The sequence below is a fragment of the Polypterus senegalus genome, chromosome 10, assembly GCF_016835505.1.
Source record: "Polypterus senegalus isolate Bchr_013 chromosome 10, ASM1683550v1, whole genome shotgun sequence".
Classification (NCBI taxonomy): Eukaryota; Metazoa; Chordata; class Cladistia; order Polypteriformes; family Polypteridae; genus Polypterus; species Polypterus senegalus.
In genome coordinates this window covers 111,237,068-111,257,591 of record NC_053163.1, presented here as the reverse complement: position 1 = coordinate 111,257,591, position 20,524 = coordinate 111,237,068, and the positions used below count along the sequence as shown (strand labels likewise).

General features: G+C 39.0%; 1 protein-coding gene across 2 annotated transcripts in view; it reads right to left on the bottom strand.

Annotated features, from left to right (window-relative positions):
• Window positions 1–20,524, bottom strand: part of gab3 (GRB2 associated binding protein 3) — an 80,952-nt gene that overhangs the window by 24,821 nt on the left and 35,607 nt on the right. The window contains exons 1-2 of one of the 2 annotated variants that reach the window (XM_039766320.1): window positions 17,957–17,992; window positions 10,378–10,681 (exon numbers count right to left, since the gene is read on the bottom strand). In XM_039766320.1, coding sequence (XP_039622254.1) covers window positions 10,378–10,681; window positions 17,957–17,977 — 325 coding nt within the window. In that variant the 5' untranslated portion in view covers window positions 17,978–17,992. Of the gene's footprint in view, window positions 1–10,377; window positions 10,682–17,956; window positions 17,993–20,524 lie in introns of those variants that run through there. The other variant, XM_039766319.1, reaches the window with a different exon arrangement.

Sequence of the window (20,524 nt, the reverse complement as noted above, 5' to 3'; positions counted from 1 at the left end):
AGTGTTTGTAGATGACCAGTTTAACAGCAGTCTGTTTAACCAGTAAATGGAGGGTGCTAAATGCATGTTTTTAGTCAGTAAGACCTTTTTACAAATTAATAGTACACAATATTAGCATCAGCTACTTGGACTTCAGCAAATGCAGTGAGAAGATGATCCTATCGCAGTTTATAAAACACAAGCTACTTACATCATGTAAAATCATGGAATCGAGATGATTGCTAGCACACAACTATACAGCAGCCAAATTCTGTCAAGCCTTCCTCTTTAGACCCTTTGCACCCCTAAAAAGGGAAAGCGTGTAACATCTTCCTCAAATGTGATAGCTTTCACATCCACTTTTTCTGGCCACGTGCATTGCAGGAGGAGTTGCTGACAGCCTAACTCTGCTGCTGCACACTCGCTCCCTGTCTGATATGACCTGCTCGCCCAAATGTCAGGACATGGTTGTGTGGCTCTAACTGCTCGTCAAATCAAATTCCGGGTCATCTTCTCTGGGTCTGAAGGAGGTTACAAAATCACCTGCAAAAAAATATTTCAAATGAACCTGTGGAGAAAACGGTAGAATCTGAAAGGGGCAATGTGTATGGCTGACCCTTGTCTTGGTGACATTCACTGAGTCATCAGTACAAGAAAGGCACAGGAGTCTGCACAAGGGATGATGACCGGAGACTGCAATGCCTTGTGACAGGCGCATGAATATATAAAACCCATCCCACTTGCATTTATGACAGGGCATTCGTATTCTGTGAAGGTCATCAGTCAAACTTTTCCATTTGTACTAGCAATGTCTGCAGTTGGGAACTTCCCATAAGACAAGAAAAAAGAATAAAGCAGATGAATCCAAAGAGGGGAAAATCCCATTTATTTTGAAATCAGGAACATGCAAGAGTGGCTACTGAGAAACCTGAGAATCTTCATCTGTGAACTGAGAAATGCAGAGTTATTATAATGGTCACACACTGGCTACATCACAAAGTATTTAATGAGGAAAGAACGAATGTACACAGCTTCCTGTTTTGAACCCATTTAGGAGATCATTTTCACCATTATCTTTTTATAGTTAATTCACTTTATATGCTTTTCATACTGTTTTCATGATCACAGGCATATTTTCTGTATTCTTACACTGTACACCACAACGAAATGACACCATGATGTGCAGTTGTGTGCCATCTGCTGTACTTAACTTGTAACTGCAATGCGAAAGGGCAAAAAATGGCAAATCAAATTTTAAGTAAGAACTGTGCATTTTAAATCAGGTGTAGGTGTATGTGATAGTAGCACCCCACCCAACATTTTATCTGACAGATGTCATCCTATGCTTATGCTAGAGTAGGTTAACAGGGTCAGAATATGGATGCATAAATAATAATAATATTTTTTTGCATTTATATAGCACTTTTCTCACAACTCAAAGCGCTCAGCAATTGCAGGTTAAGGGCCTTGCTCAAGGGTCCAACAGAGCAGAGTCCCTTTTGGCATTTACGGGATTCGAACCGGCAACCTTCTGATTCCCTAGCCTCAGAGATAATATATTTGCTCCTTTACTATTGTTACTGTATATCACCGTATGCTAGTTATACAGGAGTTCCTAATTTGGTGTGTTCTCTTTGTGTTCCTTGAACTTCTACCCAGGACTAAAAGTTTTATCCCATGTTCAAATCTTATTTTTCCCACAAAGACTTAATTTAAAATGTTGATGGGCTCTGCCTGATTTGGTGAGCCTACAGACAACACAGCTTAATGCTGTACAACATTACACTATCAAAGAGCAGTAGTGTAAACTCACCCACACAATAAACCTGCAAGCATTACATTTTAATTAGGTGGAAGATGGATTCTTCTGCATTCCTCTGAAAACTGACAACTTTGTAAAGAATTCTGCGGCATTTCTCTATGAAAACAATCCTACACAAAATGTAGACAGATCACTTCAGTTGCTGTTAAGAAAATTCTTCCATTTTCCATTTTGCACAGAGCAGCTATGAAAAAGGGACGGGAGTATGGATGGAATTAGAGAGCAGTGAATGAGAAATTAGATGAAACAACCAGAATTACAGTAAACTGGTTATGAAAATGGGAGTGGCAGGGTGCTTCTGCCGTACAGCTCCGAAGATCCAGGCTAGATTTTCGACCTGGTCACTTTGGGAAGTCTACACATATATTCTCGGTCTGTGTGAGTTATTCTGTGTGAATCTAATTTGATCCACATTAAGTAAACTAGTGCTACCAGTAAACTGGTGCTACGCACCAGCCACTTCATGTCTCTGCTACTCGCGTATGTGTATTTTACTTTCACCAAACAACAAATCTTTTAATTTTCGCGGATACACCTCTTCATTGGGAAGAAACACTATTTTTCCCTGATGGCAACACAAATTAGACGATCTACAGGTCTCCGGCTTAAAGTTTAAATCCGAACAATATATTCGATCTCTTTTCACTGTCCCGTTATTTTTTGGTAATGCGATCTTTACTATCATTTTTTTGAGATTTTCAAATTTTAGTACTTTCATTGTCTCTAACCTGCTCTGCATGTGTATCATGTCAACGTTTTTGAATTCTTTGCGATGTTCTACTTTGTCATCTACTCTTTTGTCTTTTATTTCTGGCCCTGGGCATGGTTAAATCTCTTGGCACAAAGTCTCGTCCCATGGGACTTGAAAGTATCTCTCTGAGAAAGTCACGTCTCCTCCCAGGCTAAAAAGTCTTGTCTCGTCCCAGGATGTTTTACAGTAATATAATAGAGATGTCAGTGTGTGTATGAGCATACACTGTAATAGGCTAGCAGTTGATTCTCTGAAACCCTGTAACAGATCTGTGAGTACAATAAATGGATGGATTTGTCCAAACTACAATTAAATGACCCAGTCTTCTTGTATTCAAATGTTACACTGGACGTAATTGGCTTAAACAGAAGTCAACTTTAAGTAAGACCATTTAGGCTACATTTGGCTAAACTACTAGGATCATAACTGACAGGCTTTAGGAGAACTGAATGAAAATGAAGAGAAAACATAGCTAAACTGGTACTGCTTTGCATCTTATTTTCTTTTGAATGGCGATGGGTGTGCCATGTTCCTGTATGTGTATACGTGATGGTGTTCTCTCATATGGGGCAGAGTGCTCAAATGCTGCTGGTCATGAAGGTTTTTAAAATTCGAAAGGATCTCCATTAGTTTTGCTTACAATTTGTTATTCACATGCTCACATATTCACTGTGACATATTCCCACAGACAAAAAAATAAGCCAAGTCTAGTGAATGAAAATCTAGAAAATTTCCAAGTGGTTAAGCAGAGCCATCTGTCTGCAGTAAATCCTATTCCTGCAAGCATTGGCCTGAGATTAGTTGCTCCAATGAAACCAACATGGCACGTTATAGGGGACAGGCAACTCGCATCATGCTAGGTAAACTATTTGTTGTCAAAAACAGCCCCGAATGACATCTACAGGTGTCCCTAATTATAGACAAAATGTCTGGGTGGGATTTAAAAGGATATTCCCTGCCAGAGATCTAATTTATATAGCAATCAGAAGACAAGTTTAAATATTATATATTATATATTAAGTGACTCTAATAAATAGATTGTCTTTGAGTTTCTTTTATGGTCTCAAAACTGTTAAATAAAGCTATTACTAGTAATTAAAATACTTGATTATCCTGATTACTTTTATGCTCATCTTACAGAACAAAATGTAATTTATACAGATATTATAATTTAAATACATTTCTTGAAGTTGCTCTTATGCATCACTTACAGTACAAGATATATTAAACACTGCTAAAACTAAAATACTTCATCATTGAATTGAATTTTACTCCTTTCTGGTAACACAACACAATGCAAGAACCAGCACTAAACAGGGCAGCAGCCATCCATCACACACGCCATTAGACAGGGCCCACTCGCGCACCCTCAAAGGTCAATATGGAATACCCAGAAAATATCCCACACAGTCACAAAAAGAACATACAATCTTCACACATTCAGACAGGGGGTTTGAACACAGGAGGCAGCAGCAATAACCGTTGTGCTGCATTTACAGTGTCATAATGTAAAAAAAAAATACTGCTAGCAACAAATATGTTTGATCATTCTAGTTCTTTTCATTTATGACTAATAATAGAAAATATACTGCTCAAAAAAAGTAAAGGAACACTTTTTAATCAGAGTATAGCATCAAGTCAAAGAGACTTCTGGGATATTAATCTGGTCAGTTAAATAGCAGAGGGGGTTGTTAATCAGTTTCAGCTGCTTTGGTGTTAATGAAATTAACAGCAGGTGCACTAGAGGGGCAACAATGAGATGACCCCCAAAACAGGAATGAATGGTTTAACAGGTGGAGGCTGCTGACATTTTTCCCTCCTCATCTTTTCTGACTGTTTTTTTTCACTAGTTTTGCATTTGGCTACGGTAAAGTCACTACTGGTAGCATGAGGTGATACCTGGACCATACAGAGGTGGTACAGGTAGTCCAAATTCTCTGGGATGGCACATCAATAAGTACCATTGCCAGGAGGTTTACTGTGTCTCCCAGCACAGTCTCAAGTGCATGGAGGAGATTTTAGGAGACAGGCAGTTACTGTAGGAGAGCTGGGCAGGGCTGTAGAAGATCCTTAATCCATTAACAGGACTGGTATCTGCTCCTTTGGGCAAGGAGGAACAGGATGAGCACTACCAGAGCCCTACAAAATGACCTCCAGCAGGCCACTTGTGTGAATGTCTCTGACCAAACAATCAGAAAAAGACTTAATGAGGGTGGCCTGACGGACTGACGTCCTCTAGTGGGCCCTGGACTCACTGCCTGGCACATTGGAGCTCGATTAGTATTTGCCATAGAATACCAGAATTGGCAGGTCCACCATTGGCACCCTGTGCTTTTCACAGATGAGAGCAGGTTCACCCTGAGCAGATGTGACAGACGTGAAAGGGTCTGGAGAAGTGGTGGAGAAAGTTATGCTGCCTGTAAAATCGTTCAGCATGACCAGTTTGATGGTGTGTCATTAATGGTCTGCGGTGGCATATCCATAGAGGGAAGCACAGACCTCTTACAGGCTAAACAATGGCACCTTGTCTGCCATTAGGCATCGGGATGAAATCCTTGGACCCATTGTCAGATCCTATTCTGGTGCAGTGGGTCCTGGGTTCCTTGTGTTGCATGACAATGCCCGGCGAGAGTATGCAGGCAGTTCCTGGAGGATGAAGGAATTGATACCATTGACTGGCCCCCACGCTCGCCTGATCTAAATCCAATAGAACACCACTGGGACATTATGTCCATCTGATGCTGCCAGGTTGCACCTCAGACTGTCCAGGAGCTCAGTGATGCAGTGATCCAGATCTGGGAGGAGATCCCCCAGGACACCATCTGTCATCTCATTAGGAGCATGCCCATACGTTGTCAGCCATGCATACAAGCACGCGGGGGCCATACAAACATGGGTGGTCCTAGCCTGTTTGGTGCCCTAGGCGAACACCCCCTCTGGCGCCCCCCTGGCCCCTCCCCTGCGCCCCCCAACGTTTTAATTAACAATGAAAAAATACAGTGCAATAAAACAAACTATTGGAAATGTAATGTCTAACAGAGAGAATCAAATTTTAAATTTATAGAGCACCAAAATATTTCGTTATAGTGTAAAGAATTTTCACTTTAGTACCATCTCCAGTCATCAGTTCACCAGAGCTGCAGTCAGTTTATTATTTCAGGTTAACTTTCCCGCTTACCACTCTCCACTACGCGGGTCATTTGAATTAGTAAGTTAGTACACAAACATATATATCCAGACAAAATAACTCTTACTAACTCAAATCATTTTATCAACATGTCCGAAATCTCATTGACGATATTTTACCGTTTTAAAGCTTGTAATTTGCACTCCAATTATGGCGAATTTACTAACCTGTGATAAAGAATAGAGAGAGCACACATATTGAGCTGGCGTCAGCTTTACACAGGAGGATTTATTCTTCCTATTTGCTGTACTCTGCTCTATGCTGCTCACGCAAGGAGTGCCCATCTAATGATTTCTGCGATTTTGCACAACCCAGGAAAAATTAATTGTGACATAATGGGCTTGGATTGTCAATATTATGAATGAAATGTGCTTTATTTGGAAGCACCCCGCCCCCTTCCCTTTCGACAGGTTGTGTGTGAGACCTCAGCATGGCAGCAGCAAGCAGGCGCACCGAGGGCCCTCGCGCTCACTTCCCGCATATATGGGTGTGATTGAATTTAGAAAACATATCGGTGCAAATTATAAGTCTATATCATAATGTCTGGTGCTTTTGTGTTTGTTTTTATTTTGTTTTATTTTGCGAGCTGGTTATTAGATGCCACCCCAGCCAGCCAGCGAACCCCCCACTGCCCCTCTACTCCCTGTGCTGCAAGCAGCAGGCGCACCTCACAAATGGAGGGCGCTCTTACTCCCTGCAAATGGGCAATAGAAAACTAATCGGTGCCCATGCAATCCCAAAAATGCGTTGGCATGATGTCAGGGCAGCATGGGCGCACGCAAAAAACCAAAACAAAACATTTTTTTGCCAATACCCAAGATGCTGTTCCCACCATGATGCCGCCCTGGGCAATGGCCCATGTCGCCCATATCAAAAACTGCCACTGCATACAAACTATTGAGTACGATTTTGAGTTGCTGCAATGAAATTTCAGAAAAATGGACTAGCCTGCTGCAACATTTTTTCACTTTGATTTTCAGGATATGTTTAAAATCAACCCTCTGTAGGTTGATAATTTTAATTTCCATTAAACGATCTGGCATTACCCGGTCCATATCAGTGTAGATATCCAGCAGGAGTTTTTCCCATTGAGATCTGATGTGTTTTCAAAGTGTTCCTTTAATTTTTTTGAGCAGTTTACATTTGGTTTAAGCAGGTTTGATGTTATTTTTATTTAGTTTGTTTACATATTTCTCTTACAGTATAAAATTCTAAATACTGCAGCTACAAGGAAAAATAAATATATATTTACTATTTGGGTTACACTTCACACTATTACATTATGAAATATGAAATATCTAACTACTGATATAAACTTTTTATCTGGGTTGCTTCCATGGTTCTGTTAAAATAAAAAAAAGATTATTCAGGTTAATTCCATACTCTTCTCACAGTATGAAATATAATGTATAAGGCTACTTATAGTAAAATATATGTTTTTCAGGTTGTTTTCACACTCCTGAAATCATAAAATAATAAACATGACTACTAATAATTCCACCACATTTTTGGGGGGCTGTTTTCATGTTTCTCTGATAGAATAAATAATATGAAATATTAATAGTACTGCTAATGAAAACACTTGATCACTCTGGATAATTTCATTCTCCTCTTAAGTCATAAAATATAAAACAGAAGACTAACTAGAATAAAAAATTCAATTTTATTTTGGTTGCTTTCATGTTGTTTACTTAATACCACTACAAATACAAATCTGACTACTATATTATTTGGCCTACTTTCATCATCTCTTACACTTTTAAATATAAAACATTTAATCCTAATAAAAATGTATTTTATTCAGGTTGCTTTCTTACTCATCTTACAATATAAAATATTAAGCCTTTCTTTCACTACAACTCATAAATGTACTTTATTATTTAGGCTTCCTTCATGCAGCCCTTACAATATAAAACATTAATTATGACTACTTAGAATTAAAATGCACTTTTCATCCTGTTTGCTTTGACAATTCCCATAAAATATAAACTATCAAAAACTACTGCTACAAATAAATTATTTTTCCTGTCCAGTGTTGGCTCCTACCTTGCACCCAAAGTGGCTGGAACAGACTGTTCCCCATGGGACCCTCAATTGGATTAACCAGGCTCAAGGGTTTTATTTTGTTCATTTTGTGTTTTTTTGAGCTTTTTCTGGAACCCAGCTTTAATTTGTCTTTTATCTTTCTTTTCACTTACAATTCAGCACCCCAAATCAGCTGCATAACTGGGGTCAAGGTTGAGCCCCCAAATCTATCAGGGCTGGTTTTCAAGAGCAGCTCATGAATCCTGCTGTATGATTGGGAGTCTACTGTGCTGGATGCTCCACTAACAGAGCTCAGCGAAAAATAAAACCAGCACCTCATAGCTAACAGCCTCTTCTGGGAATTAATGACCACTGAAAAACAAAACAGGAGCTTTATTAAAACTGCCAAATTATAAAAGCCGCACAAATAAATTATCGCTCTTCTCATCTTCTGAGAGCTGTTAGAGGGTTGCTGTTTTGACACAGTGATAAAAATGCACAACACAAAAGCACTCTCTGCCATGCTAATGGGAAGCCAAGCTCAAAGCAGGATTTGTCGAATTTTAATCAGATCTCCTTGCTCATTTCCCAGCATGCACCAGAATTTCGTGACTATTTACAGCAGCCCTTGAGAAGTAGATTTTAGACAAGACATAAAAAAATCAGTACGTCTATGGAATAGCACTAGGTATAAATCTTTGGGGAGGTTTTGAGATTATAAATAATTTTGTCAATTTATACAAACTAATGCATAATGATGCATTTTTTTCTTGAAGGTGGCATGGATTTAAAGAGGGAGCTAGTAGTATAAGTTGCATTGCAGGAGCTATACTTGGATAAGACATCAGTTCATCATTCATGGCTACAGTTTCCAGGCACCACTTAATCTAAACTGAATACTCTTGGGAAGCGGATGGGAGGAAACTGACAGAATGGGCAAGTCCCATGCTGCAAATGACCAACCCAGGGTTAGAACCCAGTCTCCTGGAGCTGAGCAGCAGCAACAGTGTCTACCACAGCGCCATGCTGTTTCATAGCTAAATGCAAAGAAGGGGCAATGCAGAAGTGATCAATTGTGAAAAGCTTTGCCAATATTCTGAATGTGTGGACACTGCTCATCAAATCTCTATTTGTTGAATTTTGTCTGCACCTTAAACTATCCATCCATCCATCCATTACCCATCCCGATATATCCTAACTACAGGGTCATGGGGTCTGCTGAGCCAATCCCAGCCAACACAGGGCGCAATGCAGGAAACAAACCACGGGCAGGGCACCAGCCCACCACAGCACCTTAAACTAAACTTGCTCTTTTTAAACAAGCCATTTACCAAAAACAAACAAGTTAGAGAATGTGTGCAGGGTGTAACATTCAGCACTTAGGTAACCGATTAACTAAGCATTTTAAAATGTTTTAGCTACTTCATCAAAGAGTCAGTTATCAGTTAATATACAAAAAATACTTTTAACAATGAGTTATATTCAGAAATAACAGTGATAATAAAAATAACTTATAAGCATTAGTAGATTACATTAAATAAACGTTTAACAAAACTTAAAAATGTATATAAATTAAAAGGAACCCAAACAGGTTTATGGTGACTCAACAGCTTTCAAAGACAGAAGTGTCCAATTCAAGTAATGTAAAAATGTCCTGTTTTTAGTTGTTGGTTGTGGAGGTTCTGTGACTAATTATCTTTTAAATTTCCTAAACATATTTTTTATAGAAATAACTGATGGAGAAGAAAAATCAGTGTTGAGTTCTCAAAGTGAAGTTATTGGCTGCTTCACACCAAGATGGAGGGCATGGCAAGATGGAGCTTGGCCAATAAATTATAGAGCCAGAGGAATATTAAATCACTATAGTCTGCATATAATGCAGGTGTGAGGTTGTTTTTATCGTAATGTACAGTAAACTATGAGTACATGTACAGTATGTTTACTATATGCTTACTGAGTGGCTCTTAAATAATTCCTTTCCTCTTACATTCATTCCTAGATAAGTTTTAGTTTGATTTTTTTTATTTTTTTTACTTTTTTGGTTAACTTATGTCAAACAACAGGAGATGTGAGCTTGTATGCTAGAGATGCAGCCAGTGCGCATGCCACGAGTGCCATTTGACTAACTTTTATTATGCTTCCATTTTGCTGTGACTGTCAGAGTAATGGAGGAAAATATACAAAGTTAATAAACTGAAGTTATATCTGTCAAGGTAAATTTGAAATAGTAAACTACTCCAAAACTGAAGTTGCAAATAATGTTTATAAGAAAGACAAGTTTACACGTTCGCCAGTAGTTTTCAATGACAGATTTTGAAATTCCAAATATCTATAGAGTTGAGTTGAGATATCTAAAAAAAAAACTTTCTTGAAAAAATTCCTGGAAGAATAAGTGTGCCATATTTCAATAAAATCAGTCCACAGCCAAGTTGTTTCATGTCGACAGAGAGACAGGTATGCCAACCGCAGTAGGTGAGCTTGTCTGACATTCTGTGCATACTGACAAACAGCTATGATGCTGTACTTGCCTGTTTTTAGGTTTATCTGTACCCCAAGAAATGACAGAAATATATTACAACACTCTCTTTAATAGCACATATCTGACTATCCTACCTGTTTCACTATCCAGAGGTCCAAAGTGACATATTTGGCTGATGTGGTGAACCCAGGTGTTCATCTCGGCCTCAGTCTTGGCTACCAGATAGAATGTGCGGGCGGCTGTCTTTACCACAAAGATATGGTGGTCTTGGAATTCTCTTCTGATGACACTGGCCTCTTGGTGCATCTGCACTTGGCATTCATTCAGATTAATCACCCTGATGGGCTTCTTTGACGTCTTGCTTCGAAAATATTCCAGGACATCTGGATTTCCACTCATTCTACCCTGACGCAGCACGAACCAGCGTTTGCGCCATGCCTGGGGGAATACAGAAGAAGTTGTGAGTTGCCTGACACCAGAGTGGAGGGAATAGCATTTCATAGCATGATAGATAGATAGATAGATAGATAGATAGATAGATAGATAGATAGATAGATAGATAGATATTGATAGCCACTATATAATGACAGATAGATAAATAGTAAAATGCATTATATAACAGATATATAAATACAGGGTGGTCCAGATCTAATTATGCAATTTTCATTATGCTATAACTTATTAAGTTTATTACTCCGAACCTGTATCCAACTGAATGGAGGACAAGTGGGACATTACATGGAAAATCAGTGAATTAATTCAATGTAAGTCCATTTTCGTTTATTACAAGATATTTCAAACAATTCTTTTGTCTTGTATTGTTTTCCTGTATTGCATTAAAAGTTCCATAATTAGATCTGGACCATCAGATAGATAGATAGATAGATAGATAGATAGATAGATAGATAGATAGATAGATAGATAGATAGATAGATAGATAGAATGAACTCCACTGATCCAAAAAGTAAACCAATTGCATTAGAAGCAACATAGAGCATAAATGCACACGGATGTGGGAAATGGTGACCTCAAAGTGAACACCCAGTATTACACACATAACCTGTGCAGTATTTATATAATGTGCAGTACATATGCATCAGTGCGTTAGCTGAATGATGTGTAGTTTCCCCAATGAAAGCCTGTCTCTGTGCCCATGTGTCTGTTATAGCTAACTTTGGTGAAAACATTCAAAACTGGAGGAGGCATTATACAGTCTGATGACTATAGGTAAAAAGCACCCCAGTAGCATCTCTTAACACGCTGTGGTGGAATAAGCTGTTGATTTAAGGTGGTCTAGGTCAACATAATATAAAATGGATAGGCATGATTGCCCTTGATGGTCTCTTCTTTTGCCATCATCCATATTTGCCTCTATGTTGGTGAGTTTACTGTCAGTCCTTCGTTATTATTATTTTAGAGCTCTGCCATTCCTTGAGCTGGTGTTACTTCCCCATCCGTCACAGTATAGAACAGTGCCCTGGTAGAATGGCAGACTGATGGAACATCCCTATCAGTTTGTTACAGATATTGAAAGCTATGACTGCCTTGAAAAAGAAGAGCCTACTTTGTCCAGCCAGTCCAGTCGACTGTTGGGGTGAATCCCCAGGTACTTGTAGGACTGGCTAATTTCCATTTTCATCCTCTTTAGTGTGACTGTTCACAAGGGTTATCCCACACCCTGGCAGACCATTACCAACAACTTTGTCGTAGTAATGTTCAGTTGGAATCGGTTCTCTGTGCACCACAGGACAAAGTCCTCCATCACCATTCTCTAGTGGTCTTCATCTCCATTAGTAGTAGTAGTAGTAGTAGTACTGTAAATGTGTACAGTCTATAGTGAAATTCTTAATTGCATTATCAATGCAGCCTACCATGGAGGACTTAACTGAAGAAGATGACATCAATTGGAATTGTATTTATAATTGGTTATGCAGGGGGAGATGAGCGAGGCAAACAAGATAGTTCTCTGGGGTGCACCTGTGTCAATGACCACCCTTACGAGCACACAGACCTGGAGTATTACAAGTTCTCCTCATTATCAAGGACACTGTGTGGGAACCACCATGCTTTAAATAAGTGGAGAGGCTGGATACTGTTAAGGGGACTGGAGAAATCAAAGAACCAGATCATGAACTCAGAGTTGGATTAATGGTTGATTCAAGACAGACAAAAACTAGATAGATGTTATTTGTGTTTGGTTTTTCTTTGCTTTGAGAGAAGCTGTGTAACATAAAATTGAATTGATTGTTCAGCTCTAGAAGTTTGGGTTTATCCCCTAGCCTACTTCCTTTGTCTGTGGAATTTGTTCATTTTCTTTGTGTCACCATGTATGTTTTCTGATTTACTTGATTTCCCTCCTACATCCCAAAGACAAGTAGATTAGGTCAACTGGCAACTTCAGATTTGTCTAGTTTGAGTAAGTGTGGGTGTATGTGAGTGCGCTGACCTGCCTTGTACCTGACACCACCAGGACAGGCTCTGAATCACTACAACACTGATTCATTTTGGGAGTCTTGTTGTTGTCAGCATTTATTTTCAGCAGCTTTAATCATTGGGTTGGCGTGAATTGGCTGCTGCTCCTTGCTAACAATTGTAATCTAAAGTATTAGAAAACTCAGCTCTTGAATCACCTTTTTGGCTTGTAGGCCCTGTTTTGTGAATTCTCCAGTTTGATTTGTAGCATCTTAGACTGCAGTCAGAAGAGGGACTTTGCAGGAAATACACTTAGAAATTTAGGGCACTCTTCCAGATAGGCACAAATGGCCAGTCTCCTCGTAATTCTGCCCAGTATTATTTTGGGATTACCACAGTACCTGCAAAATTCTGCACTGGATAACATTAACATACAGAATGGATCTCAGTCTTCACTGCCTTAGTATACGATAGGCTTAACAACACTGTTGAACATTTACACCCTACTGCACATTTTCCTTTATCTCCTTTAAATTCCTTTTCGTCCAAAATGTATTTGCATATACTGTATATTTTTAAACAGTGTATTGCAGAAGATTGATTTATCTGTTTATATTTCAGCAATTATGTTGCGATTCTAAATTGGCCCTAGTGTGTGCTTGGTGTGTGGGTGTGTTTGTGTGTGTCCTGCGGTGGGTTGGCACCCTGCCTGGGATTAGTTCCTGCCTTGTGCCCTGTGTTAGTTGGGATTGGCTCCAGCAGACCCCCATGACCCTGTGTTCAGATTCAGCGGGTTGGAAAATGGATGGATAGATGTTTTATATATATGTTACCTTATACTAACTGTGTTATCCATCTAAAGTTGGTTGAAATCTAAGTACTCAACACAGACCTCATGTGTTATATTTGATCCATTTGATAGATAGATAGATAGATAGATAGATAGATAGATAGATAGATAGATAGATAGATAGATAGATAGATAGATAGATAGATAGAACTTCATTTGTTTGGTAAAGTACTTTGCACCCTATCCCTTTCTCTCACGACAGCCTTTTCCTCTTCGGACAGAGCCACTTCTTTTCTGCACTTTCTCTAGGTGTCGCTGATCGAACTGACCTCACTTATAGTCATAGTGTCTTACAGGGAAAATGCCGCAGTGGTTGCCACCGCAGTGTCCTGCTTTAACAACTCTAGCCTAGTCATGTTGGAGCTTTGGCTTTCCTGATTTATCATTATTTTAACTTATGTATTGCCAGCCATGCAAAGTTATCAGTCATTAGCATTATAGCTATAAAGCTCATTCACAAGGCCCAAGTGGGTGCAAGAAGGTTGCAACCATGCTGCTATTGCTGGCTTATAATGTCAGATGACAGAATAAGTCAATAAGATCAATTTTCTTATTACCAGACACTTGTTTGCCATTTTTATTATTCGTTTTTGATTTCTTGAGCCTTCTTCTACGTGTTTTGCCTATTTTTAACTCTGCTTCTCAATCCTAGCATCCGGACGGACACACAAATACACAGACACACCCAGAGACACTTGTCCTTTTATTAAGGTGGACTATATTTGTAATAATAATATAGCATGCAGAGCTGTTAGGTGGAGATGCAACTAACAAAAGCAAATTGAACTGAATTGAATTTAATATGTTCTTCACTTTTCCCTCTCTCTATCTGATAACTCCAACTGCACCCCTCTCTTGTATGAGGAAGGGTTTAATGACTGTAAACTGAGTGAGCTGACTAGACTTCTTCTTTACTGTTAACAAGCAGTTCTGTCCCTGAATACATTCACTCCCCCCCTCCACCACCACTTGACACACACAGCACCACCCAGCTAGGATGGTCAGCCCATTGCAGGGAACTCAGTGCCTTTTTCCCAGAAGTGTTACAAAGAGGAAGTGAAGAGACGCTGTGCTGAACTAAAACAAACTTGCACATGCCTGTCTAGAAAAAATAACATCTGATGCAAAGACAGGCCATGGAAAGTGTTCTTTATGTTGGCTCCACATGTTCTTCCCACCAGTGACTAGGGTTGCGACAACTGTTATCACTTGCATGAGGAGATTTGCCCCACCTTCATTTTTGAGTCCATCTCATTTGTTGTCACCAGCAACCTCAAGGTAGTATGCAACATGAGACATAGAGACAGGCCACAAAAAACAATGCTATAAAGTGCTTATATAAAGTATGGAAGTTTTTATATTTTATTGTTTTACAACATTGAATCACGGTGGATTTAATTTTGCCTTATTAACCCTGATCAACAGAAAGAGACTCTTTAATGTCAAAGTGTAAACAGATCTCTGAAAAGTGGTCTAAATTGATTACAAATGTAAAACACATAATACTTGTTAAGTATTCAAGTCTGGGTTGATGTATTTTTGATAGCCACGATAGCCTTGATTCTGCATGCACAGGCCTCTCTAATCTTTGAAGTTTTGGACACTGTGATTTTTTTCCCTATTCATTTTTGCAAAACTGCTCAAGCTGTCAGGTTCCATGGGGATTGTGAGTGAGCTGCCTTTTTAAAGACCAGCCACAATTTCTCAGTAGGATTGAAACCTGAACTCTGACTTGGCCACTCCAGGACATTAACAATATTGTTTTTGAAGCATTCCTATGTGGCTTTCAGAGAGACAGTTGGAAACTTGTATACATTAGGAAGTTTTTTTTTTTCTCAGAGTGAGCCATGGACATATGAAATAAGTTACCAAGTAGTGTGGTAGAGAGAAGAACTTTAGGAATCTTCAAAACTTGACTTGATGTTACTTTAGAAGAATTAAGTGGACAGGACTGGCAGGCTTTGTTGGTCTGAATGGCCTATTCTCACCTAGATTGTTCGGTTGTTATCTTGCTGGGAAACAAATCTTCTTCCAAGGTGCTGATTTCTTTCAGACTTAATCAGATTTTCCTTCAGGATTTCCCTGTTTTACTGCATTCATTCTATCCTCCACCCTCACAAGCCCTCCAGGATTTGTTGTAGAGGAGCATCTCCACAGCCTGACATTGCCACCACCATGCTTCACAGTAGGGATGATGTGATTTTGACAGTGTGCTGTGTTCAAACATAGTATTAAGTCTGTTGGCCAAAAGGTTCAAATTTGGTCTCATCAGACCATGGAACCATCTCTTTGCTAACTTCCTGAAAACTGTAGGCGAGATGTCATGTGTGTTTTTTAGCAGAAGCTTTCTCTTTGCCACTGTCCCATAAAGCTATACAGTCACCCCAATCTAGGCCACTGTAGCCTGTAACTCCTTCAAAGCAACTTTGTGGAATATTACTTTTAAAAGTAACTTAGTTACATTACTCATTGTATAAAAAAATAACTAGACATATTACACAACTGCTTATTATAAAGTGTAATGTGTTACAAATAGTACTTTGCATTACTTTTTCTTCTTTTGTATAAAAAAAACTGCACATTTCACTGGCCAGTAGTTGTTATTGAATCCTAAACCCATGAAAATTAATAAAACTGACCAGAAACACAACTAAATTAAATAATTGTCTTGTGTTTTTTATATACAATAGCACCACTGGGTCCTAGACCTTAGAGAGACACGCTCTTCAGGTGGCCAAGGCCTGTCTGAGGGTGCAGGAATACCTGGAGAAATTGGCAATAAAAGAAGCCCAATGAGCAGTAGAGGGGGTGGCGCAGATATAGAATTTGGAGCCCATTGGCTCCTTGCCTTACACCCAGTGCTGCTGCCATGATCACTGGCTCTCTGTGACCCTAAACAAGATGGATAAAATTAAATTAAATGTACTGCATACCTCTAACGTTTGTTCAGTTCTTTCCACTTGATTGCATGCAATGCACATTCTTAACCTCTCCCTCACTAACTGTTACCAGAAGGCCAGAACATGGGTGTACACAACAGCAGCAAGCAATGTCTTTGCAACAATAGGGAATACTTATGCAAAACATTTTTTTATAATGAAGTGGCAGGAATAATCTTCCATAGTAACACAATAATGCAGGCATTTTTACTTCAAGAAAATAAGTATTGCACTACATTGTTACTTTAAAAAGTAATGACTATGCATAACACGTTACCTACAACTTCTTTTTCTTTCGGCTGTTCCCATTAGGTGTTGCCACAGTGGATCATCTGTCCACATATGGATTTGCGCTGCTTCAGATTTCTCCTAAGTGTCATGGTGGCCTCCTTCACTAGTCTTCTTCTTGCACATTCACCCAGTTTTTGTGGACAGCAGATTTATAGCTATGTCATACTCTTTCAGATTCTTAATGATTGATTTAACTGGACTCCAAGGGGCATTCAGTCTACTGGATATTTCCTTGTTGCCATTCCCTGATTTGTGTTTTTCAGTCACCTTTTTTCTGGAGTTACTTGGAGTGTACTTGTGTGTTCCAAATAAGGTGCATTTATACTACAATCAGCTAAAACCCCTTGACTCTGGACGGGTGATCTCCATTGAATTAATACCATGACTTTTTAAACCAATTGGTTGCACCAGTGATGATTTAGTTGTGCCATGTTTTTGCCATACTTTTGGGAACAAATTTTTGCGATTTATATTTGTAACTAATTTAGATCACTTTGTAGAAATTTATTTTCAGATTTGAATTAAAAAAGCTGTTTTCTGTTGATCAATGTCAAAAAAGCCAAATTAAGTCAACTGTGATTCAATGATTTATAGCAATAAAATTTGAGAAGTGTCAGAGGGTGAACACTTTTTATAGGCACAGAATTTTACTGACTTTCATTAAGATATCTTACCTGATCAAAATACAGTATCATTTCTTGCATACATTCAGACCACTGGCAGGTTAACAGACTTGCTCAGAGTCAAACAGGAGTTGGTAGGAGGCAGGAATTGAGCGGGTACCCTCATAGTTTAAGGTCCAATGTCATATGCTCGACACTACCCTGTGCTTATTTCCATAAGTCTAGAAAGCAGCAAAGCCTCAATTCTGAGAATTAGCAGCCAAATATGAAGAAACAAGAATCATTGCAGATACAATCTCCTTTAACAAGTTTCCTTCAGTTAATTGAATATACCATGAGACATGCCAGGTAAGACTCGAAAAGATATCTGTTGACAGTGATGGTGTAATGCTGAAAAGTGAGCTTTTGGATGAAACATATTTTATGTAGAAGTAATGTTTAATCTAGAGGAAAGAGAACATGTCTAAAAATAGAAATTAGTGTGTGCGCTTTGAGTTGGAGTGTACAGTGACTACCGCTGTGAGTAAGTTGGAAATACACATTTATATATTTTATTACATTACATCTGACATTTTACAGAGAAGCATGCATATATTACCAGAGGACGAGTGCATTCCATGTGTTGTCGAATATTCTAGTCATGCTGGCACGCCATTTGAATAGGTGAGTGTGATCAATGTCCTGCAAGCACACAAACATGCAGCATTAAAGAATTCTTTGGTGATAATCTTTTCATTTTCTCATTGTAATACCATGCTGATCCAATTCTGAATCACAGGGAGCCTCCGCCAATCATGATTAGTATTGGGCACACTGTGGGAAACAGCCCTGGGCAGAATGACACTCCATCACAGCACCTAACAATCATTTGTTTTATAATTATTTTGTCTTGCTCTTATTAACAGTTGTGGCAGACCTGGCCGGGTCGCCCCTTTGGTATATGTTCAGGTGGAGCAGCCATGGACTTTGCAATACCTCCCGTGGACGCTAGATGGCAACCCCCCTGGGTTGGAGCAGTGCCTCGGTTTCCCACAGGGCTCCACGGAAATTGGAGTTTTCTGCTGCCCTGTTGGGTCCCGCAGGTGCCACCAGGGGGTGCTGCAGCTGGAACTCCTGAGCCCTTATGGGAAGTGCAGCCGGAACTTGGCAATCAATCACCTGGAGCACTTTCGGGTGCCTGATAAAAGGGGCCAGCAACCACCACTCTGGGAGCCTGAGTCGGGAGGAGGACTATGCTTGCCAGGAGGAGTGGTGGTGCAAAGAGGAAAAGTGTTTGTGTTTTTGTGTGCATGGGACTGTGTTGTGCCTGTGGGTCACAGGGAAGACGTGCCCCACAGGTGAAGAAATATAAAAGAATTTTGTTGGTTTTATTCACACCTCTGGTGTCAGTCTGTGTTGGGTCAGGCACATATACAGAGCCTTGTTACACAGCATAATAGGTACTTCAGGAGAAAACGTCTTAGGCCTTTATTTGCTGTGTGTGTTTAGACACATTGCTATTATTCCTTCAAAATCTTAGACCTGCCAGTATGATCAATTTTTTGCGTACCATTTACATTATATTATATGGGTGATATTGAGAATCCATTATGCCATGGCTTGTCTTAGTGGTTGCTGAAGCATAAATATGTTCTGATGGTGGGAAGCATTGCAATAGTCATGGCAAGTTCTGTCAGTCAATACAAATTTCCACTGTGTCAGGAATTAAATGAAATTGTTTAACTTTTGTACTTCTTGTTTTAGCATTTTGTTTTTAAAATCACTTAGTTCCATTTTGTTGGTATGTTATTGTGCATCACTAGGGCCATGGCCATATGCATGTTTGGGTGTGGTTATGCTAAAGCATGGGCAGGGTTATGTGTCATGATGGCTCGCATACTTAGAGTCTATACTTTGTTGTTCCATATAAGTCAGGACTGTTTTATTTAGCTTGACAAAAGAAGTCTGGCCTTTTCTTTTGATTTTATTTTTGTATACTTGTCTTCTGGTTTTGATACTGACCCCTACTTGTTCGGACTATTCTCTTTTTCCACCCTTTTCATCATCTCTGCATTCTTTGTTTAAAAACTTTTCTTAAGCTGTCATTCTGTTTTTCCTATGGATGGGCTGCTTTGAGTGTGACACTCTGCTCATTTGCATGTGCTTTACCAGCTATTACTTAAATGTGTGCTGTTCACAAAGTGTTCATTGTTTTGCTATTGACTAACACAATCTGCTGATAAGAATAATTTTTTGCATCTATTTACATGACAACTGTAAAACCTCTAAATGGGTATTTTTGATCACAAAAACAAATATAAGCAATCATTTTTAAAAAACTGGAAAGTTTAACTTTCATTAACAGATATGAAACAATGTAAGTTTGTGTGGTGTATGCTTGAAAATGGTGCACATCATCCCAATTCGACTGATAGATTTATGTTAGACTCTCATTTTATTAATTAAAGTTTTCAGTTTTTCACTGATTGTCAGCTATTGTGGCTGTCCATTTCACGTCGCTGGTGGTCTTTCTCCTTAAAGAGGACTATCAGAATGCTTCTTGAAATGGTGCTTGGTAATAAGGTCTTGGTCATTGTAAAATACATTCAGGATTTGTGTGATCTTGAACTTCCTGCAATGAAACTTGCTTGGAAATTTCTAGTTGAGTATGGTCTTTCTTCCAGTTAAAAAACATAACACAAGCATCAATATGGACAGGAACTCAAACTTCTAATAGCAATAATGCAGAGGAATGACTAAAGTACACCAATATCTTCAGTAGCCATGCTGAATGCTACTGTCTGCTCATCTATGCCGTCTATACAAATGAAATTATTTCACAAAAATCATTGATTGCCTTGGTGGGTGCAGAAGAACCAACTTCCTTGGCTTAAAAAAAGAATTCTGAACCTGTTGATGAAAATGAAGACCATAAAACCATTTATCAAGTTTTCTCTTATCTCATCTTTTATAAATTCAGTCTCCTTGGTGGATAAGGCAGAGGAATTGGAGTTAGTAAATCAACCACATATACAGGTATTAAGTACATGGAGTATTAAAGGTGCTTAAATGGAGTGAACAAAATCTAATTCTGTAAGTATCACTCCACAAAATAAAGTCTTTGTTTCAAATCACTCAAGGTGATTTAGCGTTTTTCCTACTTTTTTCTCTAGTCTATAGCCAATAT